We start from the raw sequence: 26,205 nt of genomic DNA, 5'->3' as shown, positions 1-26,205 counted from the left end.
GATGCAGAGTTGGATTAAATGCATCATTTTCACATTGGCAAATGGTAACCCTAACCCTCACCCGAGTATCAGCGGAATCAGTTCTCGGGCCTCAACTATTTGCAATCCACAACAATGACTTGGGAGAGCCAACTGTATTGTAGCCATATTTTCAGGTCAGACAAAGAGAGGTGGGAAAGCAAGTTATTAGCAGAATTCAAAGGAATGTAGATAGGTTAAATGAGTGGGCAAAAATTTGACAGATGGTGTGTACAAGTAGGGAGATATTGTTATGCAGTACAGGGCATTGAAGACTCTGAGGGAAGCAAGATTGATTCAATCTAACTCAAATCCGCCCTGGCCCCCAGCCTCATTTAATCCTTCATCTCATCTGATGGTTTAATAAACTCTTTTTCTCATCCTTTCTGGTGTTAAGGAATACAAACTTCAACAACTCATAGTTACCAATACTCCCCGAGATTTTTCATTCCCTTCCCTTCTTCTAATCCCACCTCTCACTCTGGTCTTCCCCTCTCTGATGTTGAATAATCTGTACTTTTTATTAGTATTTGCATAGAATCCCTACAGTGCAGAAGGAGTCATTCGGCCCATCGAGTCTGGACTGACCCACTGAAAGAGCACCCTACCTCGGTCCAATCCCCGACCCTATCCCCATAATCCCACATCTTTGGACACTGAGGGGCAATTTTATCATGGTCAATCCACCTAACGTGCACAACTATGGGAGGAAAGCAGAGCACCCGGAGGAAACCCATGCAGAGGTGAGGCGAGTGTGCAAACTGCACACAGACTTCCAAGGCTGCAATCGAACCCGGGTCTGTGGTGATCTGAGGCAGCAGTGCTAACCATTGTGCCACCCCTTAGCAAATGATTCTGCTTTATCCCCTTACTCCCTCACCTGAATGAATTTTGAGGTCAGCATGACACTGAACTCTTCTTCTCTCACTTTCACCTCCATTCTCATGCCTTTGGGCAGGAATTCTCTTCAGCTCAATAGACCTTTCATTCATCTCCTATACTGTCCTTCCACCTGGACTCTGCCCTCCGACCTCCAACGGCTCTTGATCTTTTCATTGGGAACTGTCCGTGTGCCATCAGCTGTCTTAACTTTTCTGCTCTCCTCATCCATTCTGACTTGTTTCGCTCTGAACTTGCTGACCTCCGTTTTCTCTGGTCTAACCCTAACTTTGTTATGAAACCTGTGGATAAGGGGGTTGCCATTGTTGTCCGGCGTACTGATCCCTACCTTGCAGAGGCTGAGCGGAACTTCAGGAACTCTTCCTACCCCCTTTGAGATCATAACCCCACCAACGAACATCAAGCCATTGTTTCCAGGATTGTCACTGACTTCATCTCCTCTAGAAATCTTCACTCCCAGTTCCCCCCTCCTAGAGCCCCCGAACAGCCCACTACTACTTCCATTCCAAAATCCACACACAGGACAGTCCTAATAGACCCATCTTATCAGCCTTTTCCTGCCCCACTGAACCTATTTCTTGCCATCTTGATTCTATTTTTTCTTCCCTGGTCCACTCTCTTCCCACCTACGCTCTTCTGAGAGTGACTCTCCTGACACCCAACGTCTTTTTAAAAAATTCTTTCACAGAATGAAGGCATTGCTGGTTAGGGCATCATTTATTGCCCATCGCTAATTGCCCCTGAGAAGGAGCTGGTAAGCGGCTTTCTTGAACTGTTGCAGTTCATGTGGCATAGGAACACCTGCTGTTAGGAAAGGAGTTCCAGGAATTTGACCCAACAGTTTCAACAATTTCCAGTTTCCTGGCCCTAACCACCTCCTCTTCACATTGCCGGCCCATTCTCTCGCCGCCTCCACCCCTTTCCAGGACAGTCTGAGGGCTCTATGCATCTTGCTTGAACGGAGGCCCAATTAGTCCACATCCACCACCATCCCCCTGTGGCTTACTGAACTTATTCTCTCACTGAACAATTTAGCTTGTCTCACCTCCTCCAAATAAAAAGTGTTGCCATGGTTACCCGCATGGGTCTTATGATGTTTGTATTTTTGTAATGTATGTGGAACATTCCTTGTTCCAGTCCTTCATGACTCTACTAGTGCAGTTTCCTGCTCTTGAGTGGAACTGGAAAACCTCATCGACTTTGCTTGACATCTTTGTCTGTTTCTGGGAGGAGGCTGTTTACTAATGTTCATTGCAAGCTCAACAATTCCTACAGCTACCTCCACAACACTTCCTCACACCCTGCTCCTTGTGAAGAGCCCGTTCCATTCCCCTAGTTTCTCCGTCTTTGTCACATCTGTTCTGATGAGGCAATCCTCCACAACAGCACTTCTGATACGTCTCGCTGTTTCCTCAACTGTAGGTTCACCCCCCACTGTGGTTGACTGGATCCTCAACTGTGTCTAACCCATTTCCCACAGTTTTGCTCTCATACCTTTCCCTCTATCCTGAACCATGATATGGTTCCCCTTGTCCTCATGTTCCTCCCCACCAGCCTCCACATTCAAAGGATCATTTTCCATCATTTGTCCCATCTCCAGCAAGAAGCCACCACCAAATCCACATTCCCATCTCCTCTCCTCTCCTGTCAGCATTCCCAACAACCTGGTCCACTTCCCCATCACCACCAACACCTTGTCCCCTTCCCAAGTAATTGCAAGAGGTGTAACATAGAACCATAGAATTCTTACAGTGCAGAAGGAGACCCTCTGAGAGAGCACCCCATCTAGGCCCAATCCCCCGCCCTATTCCAGTAAACCCCATCTAACCTGCAGATCTTTGGACACTCAGGGGCAATTATTTTGTCATGGTCAATCCACTTAACCTGCACATTTTTGGACTGTGGGAGGAAACCGGAGCACCCGGAGGAAGCCCACGCAGACACGGGGAGAACGTGTAAACTCCACACAGACAGTTACCCAAGGTCGGGATCGAACCCACAATCCTGGGGCTGTGAGGCAGCACTGCTAACCACTGTGTCACCATGCCACGATTAAATCTATAAATTTGGATTAGAATGTCAATTTTCTGTTTTTTAAAAAACTTTTGTGTTGTCAGGAAAATATTATGGTCAGTGATAGAGGAAACATAAGGGGCTGGATTTTTCCTCGGCGGAATCCTCCGTTTCGCCGGCAGCGCACTCACACCCGCAGATTTCCCGACGCGTGGTGGTGCCCACAATGGAAAACCCTATTGGCTGGCTGCCGGGACGGAGAATCCTGCTGCCGGTGGGGGCGTGCTGCACCAGAAAAGAGGTGTGTTGGGACAGAGAATTCTCCTCCAAGGTATTTGTGCTACTGGTGAATGGGGAGGTGTCGCTGAGTTTACCATTATCAGTGCTAACCACTGTGCCACCGTGCCGTAACCTGCCCTTTTACATCCTCTCTCCTCACCTCCCAAGGCTCTAAACACTGCTTCCAGGTGAAGCAGCAATTTACTTGTACTTCTTTCAATTTAGTCTGCTGTAGTTGCTGTCACAGTGAGGGCTCCATTACACTGGGGAGACCATGCACAGATTGGGTGACTGTTTTGTGGATCACCTCTGCCCAGACAGCAAGCATAACCCTGACCTTCCAGTTGTCTGCCATTTTAATTCACCACCTTGCCATTCACTTTTGTCCTTGGCCAGATGCAATATTCCAGTGAAGCTTAACGCAAGCCTGAGGAGCAGCACTTCAAGTTCCGATTAGGCACGTTACTTCTTTAAAAATTTTTTTTAGAGTACTCAATTCATTTTTTTCCAATTAAGGGGCAAGTTAGCGTGGCCAATCCACCTACCCTGCACATCTTTGGGTTGTGGGGGCGAAACCCACACAAACAGGGGGAGAATGTGCAAACTCCACACGGACAGTGACCCAGAGCCGGGATCGAACCTGAGACCTCGGCGCCGTGAGGCAGCAGCGCTAACCACTGTGCCACCGTGCTGCCTTAGGCACATTACTTCTGGACCCAACATCGACTTCCAAAATTTTAGACCGTGAACTCTCCCCCATTTCGATTTTGTTTTGCCGTGAACCAGTTTGAATCTTGTTTTTCATATTTTGCTTTTGGACAGAGCTGTTCATTATTCTGCCATTCACTCACTCTGGAAAAATGCCGTTTGTTCAAAGACGCCTTTGTTAGTTAATCCTTTCCTCCTGTCACCCTATTCCAGAGCTTCCCTTTTGTTCTTCCTCCTACTTCTCCTTTCAATGACACAAAACCTATCACATTTCTACTTTCTTTCAATTCTGAAGAAGAATTTTGAGCTTCTTGTTGAGTTTTTTACTCAAAATGCTACCACTGTTTCTCTCTCCCGTACTTTCTGTTTTTATTCATATTTGCAGCAGCCGCGGTATTTTACTTTTATTTTACATTCTGAGGGGGCCGAGATGCTGAGAAGGCATTTCCCATTGTGGAGGAATCTAGAACTTATAATAATAATCTTTATTAGTGTCACAAGTAGGCTTACATTAACACTACAATGAGGTTACTGTGAAAATTCCCTAGCCGCCACACTCGGGCGCCTGTTCGGGTACACTGAGGGAGAATTCAGAATGTCACATTCACTTAACAAGCACGTCTTTCGGGGCTTATGGGAGGAAACTGGAGCACCCGGAGGAAACCCACGCAGACACGGGGAGAACGTGCAGACTGTCATGTGAGAGTACCTTTAAGAAATGGGTGTTTAAGAAATGTACCTTTAAGAAATGCGTGTTTATCAGTGATGTCAGAGTGTGGGTGGAGTTGGGCTGTCTGTCAGCTTTTTACTTTCGTTTTAGGCTGTTTGCTGCAGGGTGTGTTTTAGTTTCGGTTTCAGTGTTGGAGCTGAAGCCAGACAGAGAAGGTGTACTGTTGATCTCTCTGCCATGAAAAGACTATCTCTTGATCATTTGGTGAATTCAGAATTATAAATGTTCTCAGTAGTGAATGTAAACCTAATGTGCTTCTGTTAAAAGGTGTTTCTTCTGTCTTTTGGATGTTGTTTGGGAAGCTATTAAGGATTACTTAGTGTTGTATTCTTTGGGGGTTGTATTTGAATTGATGGTTGCTAAGATGTTCACTGTATTTAAAAAAAAGATTAACTTGAGTTTATAGAATAAACATTGTTTTGCTTTAAAAAGTACTTTTCCATTTCTGCTGTACCACACCTGTCGAGTGGGCCGTGTGCTCCCCATACCACAATCTATTAAAAGTTGTGGGTCAGGTGAACTCCAAGATACACCTTGAGGTTCTCTAAACCCTGGCCCATAACAGGACTCCACACAGACAGTGACCCAAGCCGGGAATCAAACCTGGGTTCCTGCCGCTCTGAAGCAACAGTGCTAACCACAGTGCTACCGCCCTTCATGGGCCCAGTTTCAGAATAAGGGGCCTCCCATTGAATATTGAGATGAGGAGGAATTTCTCCTTTCACAGGGTCATTATTGTTTGGAACGCTCTTCCACAGAAAGCAGTGGCGGCTGAGCCACTGAATATATTCAAAGCTAAATTAGACAGATTTTTTGATTTACTCTGACATTAAGGATTGGGGTGGGTGTGGGGGACAAGCAGAAAAATGCAGTTAAGACCACAATCAGGTCAATCCTATTGCATGATAGAGCAGGCTCGATGGGCCAAATGGCCTACTGCTCCTGTTTTTTGCAATCTCCAGGGCTCTGTTAAATCCAGCCCAGGAGCACTACAACAGACTGGAGAGTTTGATATTTCCCAGTGCACTGTGTAATCGGCATTGATTGACAAAATGGGCATTGATTTTCCCTGGATACTTTAGATGCGAAAGAATCTAAAAGGTGATCAAGGACAGAGTCCTTACAAGAGTTTAACCCATGGTTAGCCATCTCGGTAAAGAAGTTGAAGCTAGGAAACAACCATCTGGAGGATCAGTGAGGGGTTACTTGGCCTTCTAGATCCTATGAAGAAAATGTGCTGATCAAGTGCCCTCTCTTAACTCTGCCCAGCTAACTGGCAATATATTATTTTAACTTTTGCTGCTGGTGGTTTGAAGAGGACTTTTGTAACACGTAAGAGACTCTCTGGGGCACTTTACCAAGACTTCACCAACAATTTATTCTGGAAATTCCCTGAGGAGTTCATTAAGTACAGTGCTGCGAGAGCTATTGGCAACTTTAAAAGAAATAAATTTAGAGTACTCAATTCATTTTCTCCAATTAAGGGACAATTTAGCGTGGCCAATCCACCTAGCTTGCACACCTTTGGGTTGTGGGGGTGAAACCCACGCAGACACTGGGAGAATGTGCAAACTCCACACGGACAGTGACCCAGGGCCGGAATCGAACCCAGGTCCTTGGCGCTGTGAGGCAGCAGTGCTAACTACTGTGCCGCCATGCTGCCCCGCTATTGGATAACTTTGACATATTTGAGTAAAACATTTGTTTAAAACCATTTCTCAGCATATTCAAGATGTGAAACATCATTTAGTGGTGTTAGAAGTGAGGGTGTAACACCACTAAAAACCCCAAAGCTTTATGAAGTCACCGAGTGTCTTTAAGACAGAGATAGATGGGTTCTTGATTGATAAGGTTGTTACGGGGAGAAAGCAGGAGAATGGGGATGAGCAACATATCAGCCATGATTGAATGGTGGAGCAGACTTGATGGGCTGACAGCCTAATTCTGCTCCTTTATCTTATGGTGTTATCGTCTACCTTATAGGAGACACCAGGAGAAAGGGATCGCTTGAATGAGCGCACCTTCACCCCTTTAGTCTGTGTGAAGAGTATCCCAGAGTGAGGTGGATGGTGGGACAGTGAGTAAATTTAAGTAGGAGTTGGCAGATTTTTAATTGCCAATGGTTTGAAGGGACATGGAAGACGGGCAGGACGATGAAGTTAAGGCCACGATGATCAAATAGCAGAGCAGACTTGATGGGCCATATGGCCTAATTCCATTCCTTTTCTTATGAACTCATGAGGCCTGGTAGAGCGGACCAGCTGCTGGAGAAGACAGGGACAGAAGGAGGCAGCTGCTGTGTACAGGACATCCATCCTCTGGACCTCCTCAGCCACCACCGCCTGTGCTGCGTCTGAAGAACCCGTTTACGCCCCCCCATCGGTCCCTGATGAAACCTGATGCTGAGTGTCAGCCAGGACATGCCACACATTCAGTGGAAGTGGGCGTGCAGAGCTCGGCTACAATGTGTCACAAAACTTGTACCTAATCAGAGCTTGAGTGTCTGCTTAGCACTTCCAGGCAAATTCAAATATGAGTAATCGCCAATTAGGCCCAAACTGTGTATTAAAACCAGACTTTCAAATAGACATATTGTACTATTACAGCGCCGCTTCAGCACCTGTCCCATTCACCAGAATAACTTCCAAAATCTCTTCCATATCGGTTCTCAGTCACTCACCTTGTGTGGTGATGGTGGCAAACATCAACGCCCCTGCTGCCGCAGCCCTCACTTCTGTCTCTGAGTCACTGAGCAGCTCCACCAGGATTGGAATCACCCCCTCATTGCAAACTTTATGTTTTCCTTCCAAGGGCACACTGAATGAAAAAGAAAATGCAAGATGTAGCCAACAAAACACACTTATTCCTCGATGTTAGACCAGAATCTTATACAGAATTACACAGGAAGAGTAATTTACTAACTCTGGACTATGGAGTATGTGATAAATCTACACCCATTCATTGCGATGAAGCCAGCATGTTGAGGCCGGTTTAGCACAGTGGGCTAAACAGCTGGCTTGTAATGCAGAACAAGGCAGCAGCGCAGATTCAATTCCCGTACCAGCCTCCCCGAACAGGCGCCGGAATGTGGTGACTATGGGCTTTTCACAGTAACTTCATTGAAGCCTACTTGTGACAATAAGTGATTATGTTAAATTTGCCACTTTAAACCACTGCTATGTAACCAGCACAACCTGCAGGGTTCAGGGGCTTCACACAGCAGCACGGGACCCAATAACTTGAGTTTCTTGCACTACTTAAAGGCAACTTGTACCTCTTAAAGGGGAAGTGAGTGTAGCTAGAATAGCTGTTGGGGGTCCTTTGTGAACTGAATCTGAGCCATCAAAGATTGAAGGATGGTCGAACATGATAGCGACTGCACAGCCAATTATTCTGAGAAAGCACTAGAAGTCTTGGGGAAAGAGACGGAACAGAATGGCAATGTCCTGTAACCACAAGGGATTGTACACCCACCAGATGCATGCTGAGGAGGCAATGGGAAGAAATAACAGTGGGTGTTAATGCCAGGTGTGTTGTTCATTGAGCGTGGATGTAGTGCAATAAGAAGTTTAATGATCTCACAGGAGTTCTTAAAGTGAGTGACTTCACCTTCAAAAGCCATATCCTCCCAAAAGCACTCTGAGCTACACCGAGGACTCAAATCATCATAGAATCCGCAACGTGCAGAAAGAGCCAATCGGTCCATCAAGCCTGCACTGACCCTCTGAAAGAGCACCCTACCTAGGCCCACTCTCCTGCCAAAACATCCCTATCCTAGTAACCCCATAAACTAACCAGCACATCTTTGAACACTTGGGCAATTTAGCATGGCCAATCCACCTAACCTGTTCATCGTTGGACTGTGGGAGGAAACCGGAGCACCCGGAGGAAACACACGCAGACAAGGGAAGAAAGTGCAAACCCCATGCAGACAGTTACTCAAGACTGGAATCAAACCTGGGTCCCTGGCGCTGTGAAGAAGCAGTGCTAATCACTGTGCCACCGTGCTGCCCACAATCTCAACAGTGACCGGCAATAATCTTTATCAGGACTCAACCCAAAATACTCAGTACTGTTGAAAATCTCACACCCACAACACGCAGCTTACACACCCTAGAAGCTATTCAACCATTACAGCTCCATCACCCAAACTTATCGTATAATATGCCACTCATTTTCCTCTTTCTTGCAGGAGAAGGTGGTGCCCAGCAGGAGGCAGCAGGAAAGAACTGGAAGAGGAGAAGCGCACCGGGACATACTCCAAACCACGGGGTGGAAATGGTCATCTTGGGCAAGGGCATCACTCAGGCTGCGGCAACTAGCAAAGCTAAAGCAATCGATGATGAGGGTATCTGCATAATTAATCCTCCCTCCCTTATCCCCCAGCCCCTTCTGAGTGAGAGGCTGCGGATTTGTCAGCACACAGCTCTTACTTTATCCTCTCCTCTCACCAGAGCAGGAGAATGGGAATGAGAAACATATCGGTCATGCTCAACTGGCAGAGCAGACTTGATGGGCCGAATGGCCTAATTCTGCTCCAATATCTTATGGTTTAAAAATCTTTTTCATTTTACACACCCAAAAAATATCACAGCCATTCGCCCTATTATGCCTGCACAGTGTGTGGAGGAAAACAAAGACTAGGCCAAAGATGAAGAAACACCAGCTACAAACTATGACTCTTTTCTGCCTGTTCTCTTGGGACTTTAAGAACATAAGAACTAGGAGCAGGAGTAGGCCATCTGGCCCCTCGAGCCTGCTCCGCCATTCAATTAGATCATGGCTGATCTTTTGTGGACTCAGCTCTACTTTCCGGCCCGAACACCATAACCCTTAATCCCTTTATTCTTCAAAAAACTATCTATCTTTACCTTAAAAACATGTAATGAAGGAGCCTCAACTGCTTCACTGGGCAAGGAATTCCATAGATTCACAACCCTTTGGGTGAAGAAGTTCCTCCTAAACTCAGTCCTAAATCTACTTCCCCTTATTTTGAGGCTATGTCCCCTAGTTCTGCTGTCACTCGCCAGTGGAAACAACCTGCCCGCATCTATCCTATCTATTCCCTTCATAATTTTAAATGTTTCTATAAGATCCCCCCTCATCCTTCTAAATTCCAACGAGTACAGTCCCAGTCTACTCAACCTCTCCTCATAATCCAACCCCTTCAGCTCTGGGATTAACCTAGTGAATCTCCTCTGCACACCCTCCAGCGCCAGTACGTCCTTTCTCAAGTAAGGAGACCAAAACTGAACACAATACTCCAGGTGTGGCCGCACTAACACCTTATACAATTGCAACATAACCTCCCTAGTCTTAAACTCCATCCCTCTAGCAATGAAGGACAAAATTCCATTTGCCTTCTTAATCACCTGTTGCACTTGTAAACCAACCTTCTGTGACTCATGCACTAGCACACCCAAGTCTCTCTGAACAGCGGCATGCTTTAACATTTTATCGTTTAAATAATAATCCCGTTTGCTGTTATTCCTACCAAAATGGATAACTTCACATTTGTCAACATTGTATTCCATCTGCCAGACCCTAGCCCATTCACTTAACCTATCCAAATCCCTCTGCAGACTTCCAGTATCCTCTGCACTTTTCACTTTACCACTCATCTTAGTGTCATCTGCAAACTTGGACACATTGCCCTTGGTCCCCAACTCCAAATCATCTATGTAAATTGTGAACAATTGTGGGCCCAACACGGATCCCTGAGGGACACCACTAGCTACTGATTGCCAACCAGAGAAACACCCATTTATCCCAACTCTTTGCTTTCTATTAATTAACCAATCCTCTATCCATGCTACTACTTTACCCTTAATGCCATGCATCTTTATCTTATGCAGCAACCTTTTGTGTGGCACCTTGTCAAAGGCTTTCTGGAAATCCAGATATACCACATCCATCGGCTCCCCGTTATCTACTGCACTGGTAATGTCCTCAAAAAGTTCCACTAAATTAGTTAGGCATGACCTGCCTTTTACGAACCCATGCTGCATCTGCCCAATGGGACAATTTCTATCCAGATGCCTCGCAATTTCTTCCTTGATGATAGATTCCAGCATCTTCCCTACTACCGAAGTTAAGCTCACTGGCCTATAATTTCCTGCTTTCTGCCTACCTCCTTTTTTAAACAGTGGCGTCACGTTGGGCCGTTTTAGCTCCAAAATGGAACCTACACATGCAGGATTCTGATGTGAGCCACACTGGGTGCCATTTTGGCGAGAGCGTTGGCGTGGGGACAAGGAGTGATCATCTGAAGACTGCAGAATAGGCAGCTTGTAACATTAATCAAAGTGTAATACTAACAAAGGGCAGCACGGTGGTGCAGTTGATTAGCTGTGCTGCCTCATAGCGCCGAGGTCCCAGGTTCAATCCTGGTTCTAGGTCACTGTCCGTGTGAGTTTGCATATTCGCCCTGTGTTTGCGTGGGTTTTGCCCCCACAACCCGGAGATGTGCAGGGTAGGTGGATTGGCCACGCTAAATTGCCCCTTAATTGGAAAGAATTAACTGGGTACTCTAAATTTTTTAAAAAATGTGAGTGCTGCCATTTTTGCCTCTTTAATAATAATAATCTTTTATTGTCACAAGTAGGCTTACATTAACACTGCAATGGAGTTACTGTGAAAAACCCCTAGTCACCACATTCCGCTGCCTGTTTGGGTACACGGAATGTGAATTCAGAATTCACCTAACAGTATGTCTTTCAGGACTTGTGGGAAGAAACCGGAGCACCCGGAGGAAACTCACGCAGAAACAGAGAGAACGTGCAGACTCCGCAAGACAGTGACAGAAGCCAGGAATCAAACCTGGGACCCTGTGAAGCCATAGCACTAACCACTATACTACCGTGCTGCCACATGCACTCAGCAGAAGGAAGACCTCCATACTACGTCTATTTAAAGGATTCGACTACTTACAGCTTAGCTGTTGATTGATTCATGCCGTCTCCTGGCGTGGTTGTAAAAGTGTTTGGCAGTTTCTGCCGTTCTTTAAAGTTATTAAAACATGCTGGAGAACTTTATCCAGAAGTCGAGGATTCTGCAAAAACCACTTGCCCCACCTCCCAGTAATTCCCCTCGTAGCACAGCATCAGAGGAAGAATGAGCAGGGGCAGCATAGAGGAGTGCAAGCAGTTGGAAGAGGAGGAAGAGGGGAGGAAGGGCTCTCTGCAGCAGGTCATACATGACCAGGCTGTTTAGAAACCAATTATTCTACCTGAACCTCAGTGGAACACTGTGTGAGATACTCACTAAAATCTGCCACTGGCTACAGCCATAACTGCAAGCTCCGAGTCGGGTGAGGTATTGTGGCAGTGAGCTTTTACCTATCTGGCTTCCAGATTGGGAACAGGCAACATTTCTCCAGGAGGTCACGGAGTCTCTATTTCACAAGAGCGTTGAATATATTTCATTCCGTCTTGCCAGAAAGAAGCAGGGTAGTGTGAGTACACAAGATTGTGAAGATCAGAGGGTTTTCTTTGGTGCTTCCGGGTGCCAATTGATTACAGGCACATCTGGGCAAACTAGATTGATTTTGAGATGTGGCTGTGTAACCGGGGGAACATGGGGGAGGCAGAGGCATAGTGGTACAGTATTGTCACCGGACGAGCAATCCAGAGACCAGGGCAATGCTCTGGGACCAGGGTTCAAATCTTGGCACAACAGATGGTAAAATCTGGATTGAATGAAAAAATCTAGAACAATCGTGAAGCCATTGTCACTAATGTGCATTTGTCTGGCCCACATCAGGTTTTACAGCATGGAAGGAAGCCTTTTGGCCCATTTTGGCCGCACTGATCATCAAGCACCTATCTCTTCTAATCCCATTTTCCAGCACTTGATCCATAGCCTTGTATGCTGTGGTATTTCAAGCGCTCATCTAAATACGTCTTAAATGTTGTGAGGGTTCCCGCCTTTCAGACAGTGAGTTCCAGATTCCAACTGCCCTCTGGGTGAAAAAGCTTTTCCTCAAACCCTCTCTAAATCTCCCGTACCTTATCTTAAATCTACGCCTCCTGGCGATAGACCCCTCTACTAAGGGGAAAAGGTTATTCCTATCTACCCTATCTATGTCCCTTATCATTTCGTACACTCCAACCAGGTCTCCCCTCAGTCTTAAGCAGCTCTAAGGAGGACAACCCCAGCCTCTCTTCATAGCTGAAATATTCCATTCCAGGCAACATCCTGGCGAATCTCCTCTGCACCCTCTCGAGTGCAATCACATCCTTCATATGCTGTGGCGACCAGAACTGCACATAGTACTCTCGCTGTGGCCTACCGAGCATTTTACACAGCTCCATTATAACCTCCCTGCTCTTATAGTCTATGCCTCGGCTAATAAAGGCAAATATCCCATATGCCTTCTTAATCACCTTATCCACCTGTCTGGTCTCCTCTTAAATGCCCTCTGAGTGGCTTGCCTGCCGGCGATACCCACATCCCATGAATAAATAAAAAACTCCAATTAATTAAAAAAAACATAACATTGCAGATCCCTTGGCAGCACTTATTATACCTTCATTCTGCAGACATCCACCAGATGATTTGATGATACCACTGCTCCTGAAACCATGCATAAAAGGAAAGCCATGTCGCCATAAAAGCTGTGATAGAGCAGACCATTGAGGTACTCAAAGAACATTTCTGCTGCCTGGACCCCTCAGGGGGGGCCCAGAGGTACTCCGTGGAACTGATATCAAGATTCATGTTGGCTTACTGAATGCTGCATTCTGCACAGCCTCGCCACCATGAGGTGACCGTCCACATCACCACCTACATGGTGACCAGCTAAGGAGCAGGAAGAGGAAGCAGAGAAGAAGACGAGGAGAAAGAAGGGACGAGGCCACCAACATGATCTTTTTCTGGACAGGTTGTCCATGAACCACTTAATCTGATTGGCATGCCAGTGCAAGCAACTCCAATTCCCCATTCACAAATTGTCATCCCTATAGGTTATTTTCTCTCTATCAGTCACCATCGTTGTCCACTTGGTCTAATGCAAAAATCCCAAATTAACCTAAAATAAACATGCCGCACCAGACTTATAAATAATCAAACCATGTCACCTTGCATAGTAAAGGTAACCAATCATCCTTGTGCATTCCCTTAGCGCCTGTCCTCTGTGTACCTGTCTTTACCTGGCAACATCCTAAACCAGTGGTAACTGGTAGAAGGCTATTGAGTTTCACTGGGCGAGACTACATATGGAGCAGACTGCAGGACAATCTCAAACAGATCTGGCTCTCGAATTCTTGGACTGCACCATGTCAAAGTGGGCGATAGAGATCTGGGCTGACCGGCAATGAATGGCAAGGGGTGTGGATTGGCTGGGGTGGGAGGATACATGCTACCATTCTGGGAGAGGAGAACAAGCCTGTGCTTCACTGAACCACTACCACTGACCCGGGGTGGTGTCCCAGTAAACCTCGCGAAATACTGGAGGGTGGATGACTGAATTGCTCTGACATTCTGCCTCTTTGAACAGTACTGTCGCCATCATGGCAGAATCCCAGGTTTGTATGACTTCAGTCTGAGCCGTCACTGGAAGCTGTAACATTAGCTATCTCACACTGCCCTATGGTTTGTGTGCGAATAGAGCTGGCCACTATTTCCTTTCTGGAAATGATGATGCCCAGGCTCCTCCATGTTACTGGCACTCAGGTTTTCTAGCCTTTCATTGTGCATGCCCTTCAACATGCTGTTTAGCACAACGCTAAATTACTGGCTTTGAAAGCAGACCAAGCAGGCCAGCAGCACGGTTCGATTCCCCGAACAGGCGCCGGAATGTGGCGACTAGGGGCTTTTCACAGTAACTTCATTTGAAGCCTACTCGTGACAATAAGCGATTTTCATTTTCATTTCATTTCATTGTTGTGTAGCCCACTCCACAAGGTGCCCACCCAAGTCCTCTGTAATGTTCTTTGATTGGGCTGATGTGGAATCTCAATATTGTCGTGTGAACAAAGAACATTAGACTTTGTTTTATAAACAAAGTTATTTATTACTCATACTAAACTAATGAATAACTAAAATGTCTAAGATGAATACAGTTGGAAATAAATGTCTATCTCTAACTTACACTAAGATACAACAGAGCTGCTCTAATATGCGACTGCTCCCAACTCCTTACAAACACCTTCTGAAGGAACACATGGTACGGAATTCTTTGATAATGGGGCTATGTCCCCACGCCAGCGGGAAAACGGGCGCGGATCACTCTGGGCCCTCCTGGAGAAAGCCCAGAGTGATTCTCTGTTTTGAAGGGGGCTAGCAGTGCTCCGCGCTGCTCCGGCTGCCGATACGGGACCCTGCACATCCGGTTGTGGGACCACGCAACATGGCGGACCCACACTGCGGGCCGGCCCCGATAATATAGGCCCCCCCAGATCGCGCGGGCCTGCCGATCGGTGGCCCCCAATCGCGAGCCTGGCCAACCTGGAGCCCCCTCCCCCCCGGTGATGGGTCTCACCGCTCCCCACCAGGCTGGCCGCGGACTGAGTCCGCACCGCCACTCCGAGCTCCCGCCGGGTGGAACCATGAGTGAATCATGCCGGCGGGAACTCGGCCAGTTGTCGGCGGAGAATCGCTGCCGGGGCCTCTTTCAATGGCCCCCGACCGCCGCTGCGATGACCACGCGCGACTGGCGGCAGGGGAAGGCATCGGATCTGATCGTGGGTCTGACACCCCACGTTGAGCGCAATTGGGGCGCGGAGGCTCGGAGAATCCCGGCCATGATATATCCGGTCCCAGGACTCCGTACTCACTCCACCTGCTGGTCAGATGCTAGAACTACAACAGTAAAACATTTAACTTGTAATACACATGCAGATCATAGATCATAGAATTTACAGCGATGATGGACTACTCATAGAACATATAGAACATAGAACAGTACAGGCCCTTGATGTTGTGCTGAGCAATGATCACCCTACTCAAACCCACGTATCCACCCTATACCCGTAACCCAACAACCCCCCCCCCCCCTTAGCCTTACGTTTTAGGACACTACGGGCAATTTAGCATGGCCAATCCACCTAACCCGCACATCTTTGGACTGTGGGAGGAAACCGGAGCACCCGGAGGAAACCCACGCACACACGGGGAGGACGTGCAGACTCCACACAGACAGTGACCCAGCCGGGAACCGAACCTGGGACCCTGGAGCTGTGAAGCATTTATGCTAACCACCATGCTACCGTGCTGCCCTATATATATATATAGATGATAGTCTGTCTATCATCACAGAAGTCATGTCTGACCTTGCCTTCTGCAAGCTGGCTCACATATGCCCCTTGATTCTGTCCTGTCTGCAAGCCATTCATGGATAGTGTCTCACCACACATCCTTCCTGTAAGTTACCTTAAATTCTATGGATTCTATTTACGGGGATAGGGCAGGGGGGTGGGCCAGGAGAGGGAGCTCCTTCATAGGGTTGTCAATTGGCCAAATGGTCTCCTTCTGCACTGTGGGGATTCTATGGATTCTAGTTTTTCCTCTTTTTAAAAAATCTTTCACAGGTTGTGGGTCATGGCTAGGATAGCATTTATTGCTCCTCCCTAATTTCCCTTGATAGGATGGTCTTGTCCCACTGCAGTCCATGTGGTGTAGGCACACCCACAGTGCTGTTAGAGTGGGAGATCCAAGTCAGGATGGTGAGTGGTTTGGAGGAGAATTTGAAAGTGCTGGTGTTCCCATGTGGCTGTACACTCCAGCACAACCAGTGCCATCTTGTCCCTCTTGATGTTACAGTTGGTGGTTTGGAAGGTACTGACGAAGGAACCTTGGTAAGTTACTGCAGTGCACTGTGAATTGGCGGTGAAGGGAGTGAATTTTTAAAGTGGTGGATCGAATGGAAATCGAGTGGGAAACCTGGTCCTGGGCAGCAGTCACATATTGTGCACAGCATCAGTGTCTGAACTGGTGAAACTGAGTGACGGTGTTTCTTCATAAATGTCTTCCTGTTCTTCCATCTCTTGCTCTTCTATCACCACCTGGCCAGGATGCAATTTTTGAATATCTGGAAGCAAAGGTTGGGGTTCTGGAGAGGGGGAGGTATGGAGCGATTCCCCCCTGTGGATAGATCAACATCTTTACCCTCTCCACCAAGATATCCAGTGCATTGTCAGTGACATTAGAGCACAATCTCTCCCTATGACACCAAAATTCATTCTTCTTCCAGTCTACACTCTCTTCCCACACAATCCCAGCACCTGCTCCAGTCACAATGCAGTTCCCCTTAAAGTGATGCAAGCTGTCTTTCGGCAGTGCTGCCCTCATAGAAACCTGGGCCACCTGCTGAGGTAGGTGCAGTCACTCAACAGCATGTGTGGCACTTTCTGCACACAGCAATCACACAAATTCACAGTCAGCACTAACTTGGCAGCCAGCACACTGCGGAAATCAGCATGGTGCAACATCTGAAGGCCAATGTCTCAGCTTCCATTGCAGCACAAGGAGCTCGCACCAAAAGGATGAGTGCAACGCAGCAGCGGAGGCTCAGATCGAAGTCAGACAAGCTCGGACTGCCACCAACATGGCTCTGGATGCCAGTGTTTAAAGGGCTTTCCCAGGCATCATAGCAATCTGTCAATCAGTTCTCAGGCATGTTATTTGATATGAAGCGCTGCCCGGGGAGAGTGCTCCTGGAGTACTCATGCCCTCTCTCTGGGTTACAGCTTTCATACTCTCCTTCATACAAACAGCCTCCTTGTTATTGGTGTCAGCCACCTGCCCTGATTTCTACAGACCAGACTGAGTTGCTGCAGTTTGAAGCTGGGTCTAGTAGGCCCAGAGCCACACGTAATCATTCCCCTAGCCTGGCTGCTGTCTCGTCAATAATAGTTAAGCAGCCTTCCACCAACTGTGGCGCAGTCACTTCAGAAGCAGCTCATAGAAGCAAAATAAAAATGTGTAGAAGATACGCACCAAAGGAATGCAAGGAAAAATGTTTATTTTTATATGTATTATTCATGATTTCATAGAAACCCTGCAGGGCAGAAGGAGGCCATTCGGCCCATTGAATGTGCACCGACCCTCCAAAAGAAAACTCTATCTCTGCCCACGCTCCCGCCTTATCCCAATAACTCCACCTAACCTTTGGACACGAAGGGCAATTTAGCGTGGCCAATCCACCCAACCTGCACATCTTTGGACTGTGGGAGGAAACCGGAGCACCCGGAGGAAACCCACGCACACACAGGGAAGATGTGCAAACTCCACACAGTCACCCAAGAGCCAAATCGAACCCATGTCCCTGGTGCTGTGAGGCAGCAGTGCTAACCACTCTGACACAATTTAATTTATCAATTTGGATTAGGATGTAAATTTTCTGGTGTTTTATGTTAAATTTGTGTTGTCAGGAACATATTATGGCCAGTGAGAGAGGAAACGTAAGGGACTGGATTCTCTGTTCCTGAGACTAAGTGCTGACGCCGGGGCAGGATTCGTGGACTTTCACAACAGCAAAACTGGCACTGAACTCGGACTGATTCAGCAGCTGTGGAGGGGTTAGCACCAACGCCACGTGGAACACAATTAATTCCAATGAAAAACGGTGCGGGGTTGACACTCGGGAAGCTGACAAGCTGCGGTCGCATATACACGCTTCCCTCCCCACACACACTCATCCCAGCCAACAAGATGGCACTGGTTGTGCTGGAGTGTACCCGTACAGCTGATGGATCGGCTGTGGCCAGAGGACACTCGGGCGGGTGGGGGGAGGGGCCTGGGGGGAAGCCTTTATGACGTGGTCCTAAGTTCACAGTGGGCAGTCAGCGATGTGCGCAGCTGCATGGCTGCCTTACCGGCTGCAGCAATGGAGTTCCGTGCCCGTCCACCCCGTCCCCAAAGCCCACCTCCTGCCCCCCCCCCCCCCAAGCAGACGCGCCTCCCCCCCTCCCTGGCTAGCGGCACAACTGTCAGCAAACGATGGCGATGCTGGACACTTTCCGTACCTTCACTCTTCCTCAGCAACCACAACGCCGGTTTCACGATTTTTAAAAGCACAAGTGAACCCCACCGTCGGGAACTCAGTCCATCGGAGACGGGGAATTGTGAATGCCCAGAGAATAGCGGGTCAGGCCCACTAATGATATGTGAATGGTGTCTACTGTAAGTGCGTTCCAGACCGCATTGATGCTGCTGCTGAGAGGACGGAGAATTGCAATTTGGCGTCAAATCGGTGCCTGTCGAGATGTTGGTGTCGGAACCTATTCTCCGCCCAATTGGGTCTCCCGATTTCGCCATCAGCCAATGGAGAATCCCACCCAAGGCGTTTCAGCTGCTGGTGAATGGGGAAGTGTCGGTGAGTTTATCATTATCACTCATTAATTATTTAATCATGTAGAACCTGGGCAGAAAGGGGCTGAACAGAGGGGTTCTGAAACTCAGTGGCTTAATTGGGAATTTGGAGTCAGTGGGAAGTTCTGGTAATATCGGTAAGTGCAACTTGTAAAAACTGAAGCCTAATTTCGCAGCCTGACATAAAATAAGAATTTTAGAAATTCTGGTAAACAGAACTTGCCTGCCAGTGGCAGTTAACTGTCAATTGGTTGCAAGCATTTGTTTTTGAATAGGTGCTAATAGGTGTTGGGCACTAGGTTCATTGGGAACTTGGGAATAGTATAAAAGCTAGGCCTTGGGGTGGAACAGAGCCTTCCCGACACACTCGCTAGGGCGTAGGTAAGTTGGTTTCTCCATTTTAAAGCTACATTAAAGTAAGATAAGTGTTCTGGTTTTTAAAAAAACTTCAATAAATTTCTACTGGGAATAAATTTCAAGTAAGAGTTGATTAACTAAAGTTATGGCGGGGAGCTCAGTTCTGTGTGTTGCGCTGCCTGCAGCACGTGGGAAAATGTAGATGCTCCTTGCAGTCTTGGTGACCACGTGCACAGGAAGTGTCACCGGTATGACCAACCTGAGCTCCAGCTATTGGTGCTTGAGTGACGGCTGGAGGCACTGAGGTACATCCGTGAGGCTGAGTTACATGGATAGCACATTTTTAGATGTGGTCACCCCGCAGCTGAAGGAAGTACAGTCAGAGAGGGAATAGGTGACCACCAGTAAGAAGAAGGGAGGCAGGCAGAGAGTTAGAAAAGCTCCAGAGTGCATCTCACTCAAGAACCGATTTTCTGTGTTGGAAAAAGGTCGGAGTGACAGTTCCTCTGGGAAGTGCAGCCAGTGCCATATTTACGACACTGTGGGTGGTTCAGCTGCTCGAGGGTGGAGGAGTAAGAGTGGAAGAGCAGTAGTGGTAGGAGACTCTATAGTGAGGCTGCAGACAGGCGTTTCTCAGGCTGCAGACATGACTCCAGGATGGCGTGTTGCCTCCCTGGTGACAGGGTTAGGGATGTCACTGCGCGACTGCACAGCATTCTGAAGGGGGAGGGCGAACAGAAATTGTGGTTCACATTGGTGCCAACGATACAGGCAGAAAGAGGGACGAGGTCGTGAAACAGGAATTTACGAAGCTAGGTAGCAGGTTTAAAAGCAGGGCCTCAAAGGTTGTAATTGTGGATTTCTATCAGTGCCACATGCCAGTGAGAATAGGAATAGGAGGATGGAGCAGATCAATGCATGGCTGAAGAGATGGTGTAAGAGGAAGGGCTTTAGATTCCTGGATCACTGGGTTCATTTTTATGGAAGGTGGGACCTGTACAAGTAGGATGAGTTATACCTAAACCAGAATGGGACTAACATCCTCAAGGGGAATTTTGTTACTGCTGTTGAGGGGGGGGGATTTAAACTAATTTGGCAGCGGGATGGGATATTGAGTGAGGTTAGAATAGGGGGGGATTGCACAGCAAAATTGTAATGACCTCCAATTAGCATTATTGGTTGGCCAATTGGAGTATGAGCTCCCTCAATGATAGCTCATTGAGGGGGCCCATATAATCACCTGTGTAGGCTTTGTGAGCAGTCTTACGTTGACTGGAATGCTAGCAGCACTGTTTGGAGCTGCTCTTGTATCTAGTTATTGGCAATAAATATTGGTGTGGTGACGGGACTCCTACCTACTGTAAATTATTACAGAGGCGACGAGGATGGGATTCGGATCCACGCGTGCATAGCACAGCATCGACAATCGAAAAGCTCAGGGCCTCGTTTGCAACACATGGACTGCCGGAGGTATTGGTGTCGGACAACGGAACGGCATTCACAAGTGGGGAATTTGGAAAATCCCTAAAAGAAAACGGAGTCCGCCACATCAAAACGGCCCCTGACCATCCAGCGACCAACGGCCTGGCAGAGAGAGCGGTCCAGACACTAAAAGCGGGACTCAAGAAGCAGCCGGCAGCGTCAATAGACACAAAGCTCTCCCGCTGGCTGTTTGATTACAGGATCACACCGCATTCCACAACGGGCATACCGCCAGCTGAACTCTTAATGGGAAGGCGGCTGCGAACGAGGCTGAGTCTCCTTTTCCCAAATTTAACGGGGAAAGTGGAGAAACAACAGGAGGCCCAACGCAGGGGGCATGATAATAGTCGGCAGCAGACATTTCCGGTGGGGGCACCGGTTTGGGTCAAGAATTATAGGAATGGACCAACGTGGGTCAAAGGCACGGTAGAGTCCCAAACAGGGCCCATATCCTATGAAGTTTCGATAGGAGGTAAGGTGCTGAAGAAACACCTAGACCAAATAAGGGCAGCAGAACCACACCTGGAGGCAGGCGAAGCAGGACCGCCTCAAGCTGGAATAGCCCAGACGGAAAAGATACCCACACCCCAGCCCCGAGCAATTTCTCCAGACCCCGTCATCCAGTTGTCAGAGTCGGAGATGGACACGTTCGACGAGGCTGCCGCGACACCTCTCCCCGAGGAGGAGGAAGAACAACTTCTAAGGAGGTCGTCAAGAAAAAGACGGGCACCTATAAGGTACACCCCGCCCATGTCAGAGAACGACCCGGCGGACGACACAGAGGTGACAGACCCGGACATGAGGAGCAGGAAGAAGCTCAGAGGAATGCCAGCTGGCAGGAATTCCTCGGACCTTGGGGGGGAGGGGTGTAATGACCTCAAATTAGCATTATTGATTGGCCAATTGGAGTATGAGCTCCCTCAATGATAGCTCATTGAGGGGGTCCATATAAGCACCTGTGTAGGCTTTGTGAGTAGTCTTAAGTTGACTGGACTGCTAGCAGCACTGTTTGGAGCTGCTCTTGTATCTAGTTATTGGCAATAAATATTGGTGTGGTGACGGGACTCCTGCCTACTGTGAATTATTACAAAAATATAGAACAAAATCCAAGTCAGTCTGGAAGGCAGAGAGATATAAACAAGTTAAGGCACAAGGGAGTAGTATGGCAAGGCTGGATGGCCTGTATTTTAATGCAAAGAGTCTTTTGAGTGAGGCAGATGAATTGAGGGTGTTGATTAATATATGGCAGTATGGTCGTATTGCTATCACAAAGACCTGGAGCGGAATTCTCTGAAAATGGGGCTATGTCCCCACGCCCGTGATAAAACGGGCACAAATCACTCTGGACTTTGCTGAGAAGTCCAGAGCTATTCTCCGTTTTGAAGGGGGCTTGCAGAGCCCTGGAGTACTTCACGCAGCTCCGGCACAACATGGCGGACCCACACAGCAAGCCAGCCCCAATAATATAGACCCCCCCCCCCCAGATTGCGCACGCCTGCCGATCAGCGGGGGTGCTGCGGGACCACGCTATGAGGCCAGCCGCTCAAGAAGGTGGCCCAATGGTGGGATTCCCTAGGAATCTCTTGTATTCCATGCCTAAATTGGCATGGCACAGAACACTGAATTGCATCCCATTTTACGCCCGCAAGGGGATCGGAAAACTGGTGCAATTCAGCGGGAGAACATCGGGTTGAATTCTCCGTTTGTAAACAGCAAAATCGCGAAACATGATTGAGCGCAGAACAGTTTCTGACGCCAAAATCGCGGTGGGTGCGGGTTTGACGCCAAATCAGGATGCTCCGGCACCACCAATTTAGCATGGCCAATCCACATCTTTGGACTATGGGAGGAAACCAGAGCACCCGGAGAAAACCCATTCAGACACGGGGAGAATGTGCAAACTCCATACAGACAGTCACCCGATGCTGGAATTGAACCCGGGTCCCTGGAGTTATGAGGGAGCAATGCGAACCACTGTGCCACCCTCTACACCTCTACCAAATCTGCCTTCAGTCTCCTTCGCTCTTATGATAACCTGATCCCTGGAACCATTCTCAGACTGAAGGGAGGATCCTTCAAAACTGAGATGAGGAGGAATTTCTTCAGCCAAACGGTGGTGAATCTGTGGAACTCTTTGCCGCAGAAGGCTGTGGAGGCCAAATCAGTGAATGTCTTTAAGACAGAGATAGATAGGTTCTTGATTAATAAGAGGATCAGGGGTTATGGGGAGACGGCAGGAGAATGAGGATGAGAAAAATATCAGCCGCAATGGGCCGAGTGGCCTAATTCTGCTCCTATGAGGGCAGAACGGTGGTGCAGTGGTTAGCACCGCTGCCTCACAGTGCCGAGGTCCCAGGTTCGATCCCGGCTCTGGGTCACTGTCCATGTGGACTTTGTAGAAGCACCCCCCACGCAGTCTCACAGGCCCCCCCCAACAGTCACAGCCCCCCCCAAACTCCCAGAGGCCCTACTTACCTGCCCAGCACCTTCCCACTCTTCATACCCTCTCTCCACCCCCCTTTCATGGGCATGGCCCCCCTCAGGCCCTGACCCTTGGCAGTCCCACCCTGGCACCCAGGCACCCTTGCACTGCCACCCTGACAGCTCCTGCTAGCTTCAAGGTGCCAGTGTTCCGGGGTGGGGGGGAGCAGTGAATCACCCCCTGGACTATCCCTGGCCACCCAGGGTCCTCTGATGGTCTGGGAGATCCCTGGGTGCCGTTCTAACTGGTCCACATTTGTGTGGACCAGTACTGAATGGAACGCAGCTGCGACCTCCCTGGGGAGACCGGCAGATTCCTGGAGGCCGGTAGATGCTAGGTAAGTACTCTTAAGTAGGTTCAAAGTGTGCTTAGGTTTGGCATGTGCCATTTGGATATGCTTATTTTGGGCGGGGATCTGATCTTGATGCCTCGCGAGATCTGGGTGGAACTCACGAGGCACAAAGGCAGCTGGGAAGCACGTGGGAGGCCTCTTCTGGATCTACCAGCTGTGCTCTTGCTCGAACGCAAGGCAGCTGGTATATCACACGCTTAGAAATGTTTTGGTTGAATCACGCCCTTTGCCTCCTGCTGAGAGCTCTTCACCACCCTCCACCCTCTTCTTGTGCATGTCCTGCGCTGTGTGGCCTCTCTTCATTCTTTCAGTCATGCTTAATCCCAAGAAACTCATGTCTGGAAGCAAGCTGTCTCTGAGAAAGCCTTTAAGCCACCTGGTAAAATGCTTCAGCAGTACTGAGACCACTCCTTAATAATAATAATCATCGCTTATTGTCACAAGTAGGCTTCAATGACGTTACTGTGGAAAGCCCCTTACTTTAAACAAGTATTGAAAAGCTCCAAAAATGCTGCGTAGCAGCCAGAAAGAATCAATCCAGCAAGTAACATGAAAGTAATCAATGATCCCTTTAAGCATCACTGGTGGGTGCCCTTCATATTCTTCGGCGTTATGTTCAGCTGCGGAAGGTTAAGATAAGCTGTAGCTGGAGTGGAGTGTTTACAGATGTCAGTGTTGGCATTAGATCAGGATTATATACTAATTACCATCATAATCCATTGGCTCTGTATATTGAGTGCATACTCACACCCCTTTAACCAAAACGTCGCCCTGTACATTTGCTGTTGGAAGTATGCACGTGCACATCTCAGAGCCAGTATTTTAGGATCAGAAGGTTGATTAGAACCTCTGAAGCAGTCTCTGCAGGACCTAATTTCACCCCCTCAGAATCCATCGAATCCCGACAGTGCAGAAGGAGATAATTCGGCCCACGAGTCTGCACTGATCCTCTGAAGGAGCATTCTACCTAGGCCCACTCCCCCGCCCTATTCCCATAACCCCACCTAACCTCCACATCTTTGGACGCTAAAGAGCAGTTGATCATGGCCAATCCCCCTAACCTGTGCATCTTTGGACTGTGGAAGCAAACCGGGGCACCCGGAGGAAACTGACGCAGACACAGCATAAACATGCAAACTTCACACAGACAGTTGCCCAAGGCCGAAATCTAACCCGGGTCCCTGGCTCTGTGAAGCAGCTAACCACACGAGGCTCATCCCTTCCTACTTCAGCTAACCTTATCAGCCTATTCTATTACTTCTTTTTCCCTCACGTGTTCATCTAGTTTCCCCTTAAAAACGTCTAGCCTTTTTGCTGCAGCTACTCCATTTTGGAACAAATTGCACATTTTAATCTGATAAATTTCTCCAGAATTCGCTGATGGAATCATTATGGCTATCTTGTATTTAAATCTCCTAGTTCTGGTCTCCCCAAAAAGTGAAGAATCTTCATATTTAATAGAATTTTAAAACCAATTTCTGCATAATTTATTCTATTTAATATTCTAAATCCATCAAGGTTAGAAGCATTTGTTCCTAATTAATTTAATGTAAAACACATCGATACCGAGGGATTAATTTTCTCTGGTAACACACAGGTTAATACGTTCAGCTAAAATTCATTTCTGTGCCATTTTAATGCAGCTAAAATTAATTTCCAATGCATTAAGAATACACCAGCAAAGGAGATTAAACCCCACTACATATATCTGACTCGTTCTGTGCTTCTCATCATGATTGCCTGATGAATATATCTGTAACCTATTTTAAAAAAATTTATTTTATGTGGGTGTCACTGGCTAGATTAGCATTCATGCCCATCCCTAATTGCCCTTGAAAAGGTGGTGGTGAGCTGCCTTCTTGAGCCACTGCAGTCCCTGTGGTGTAAGTACACCCACGGTGCTGTTAGGGAGCAAGTTCCAGGATTTTGACCTGGCGACAGTGAAGGAGCAGGGATATATTTCCAAGTCAGGATGATGCATGACTTGGAGGAACCTTGCAGGTGGTGGTGGTGCGTTGCCAATGTATCTACTGCCTTTGTTCCCTTGGTGGTAGAAGTGACAGGTTTGGAAGGTAATGGGTTGCTTCAGTGCATCTTGTAGATGGGATAAACTGTGCTGTGGTGGTGGAGGCAGTGAATGTCTGTGGATGAAACGCCAATCAAGGGGGTTGGTTTGTCCTGGATGGCGTGGAGCTTCTTGAGTGCTGTTGGATTTGCACTCATCCAGGCAAGTGGAGAGTACTCAATCACATCCTGACCTGCAGATGATGATCAAGCTTTAAGGTAACAGGAGGTGAGTTACTTGCTGCAGGATTCCCAGTCTCTGACCTCCTCTTGTAGCCACAGTATTTATATGGATCGTCTAGTTTAATTTCTGGTGAATGGTAACCCCCAGCATGTTGATAGTGGAGGATTCAGCAATGGCAATAGACTTGAATGGCAAGGGACAATGGTTAGATTCTCTCTTTTTGGAGATGTTCATTGCCTGGCATTTGTATGGTGTGAATATTACTTGCCACATCAGCCCTGAATATTGTCCAGGTCTTGCTGCATATGTGCACGGACTGCCTCAGT

General features: G+C 47.9%; 1 protein-coding gene across 1 annotated transcript in view; it reads right to left on the bottom strand.

Annotated features, from left to right (window-relative positions):
* rsph14 (radial spoke head 14 homolog) overlaps positions 1 to 26,205 on the bottom strand; it is a 998,814-nt gene that overhangs the window by 17,510 nt on the left and 955,099 nt on the right. Inside the window, exon 5 of the mRNA XM_038793258.1 lies at positions 7,329 to 7,465. Coding sequence (XP_038649186.1) covers positions 7,329 to 7,465 — 137 coding nt within the window. The remainder of the gene's footprint in view (positions 1 to 7,328; positions 7,466 to 26,205) is intronic.

The sequence above is a fragment of the Scyliorhinus canicula genome, chromosome 1, assembly GCF_902713615.1.
Source record: "Scyliorhinus canicula chromosome 1, sScyCan1.1, whole genome shotgun sequence".
Classification (NCBI taxonomy): domain Eukaryota; kingdom Metazoa; phylum Chordata; class Chondrichthyes; order Carcharhiniformes; family Scyliorhinidae; genus Scyliorhinus; species Scyliorhinus canicula.
Note: the sequence above shows the minus strand (reverse complement) of the source record. Positions and strands in the feature narration are given on the sequence as shown.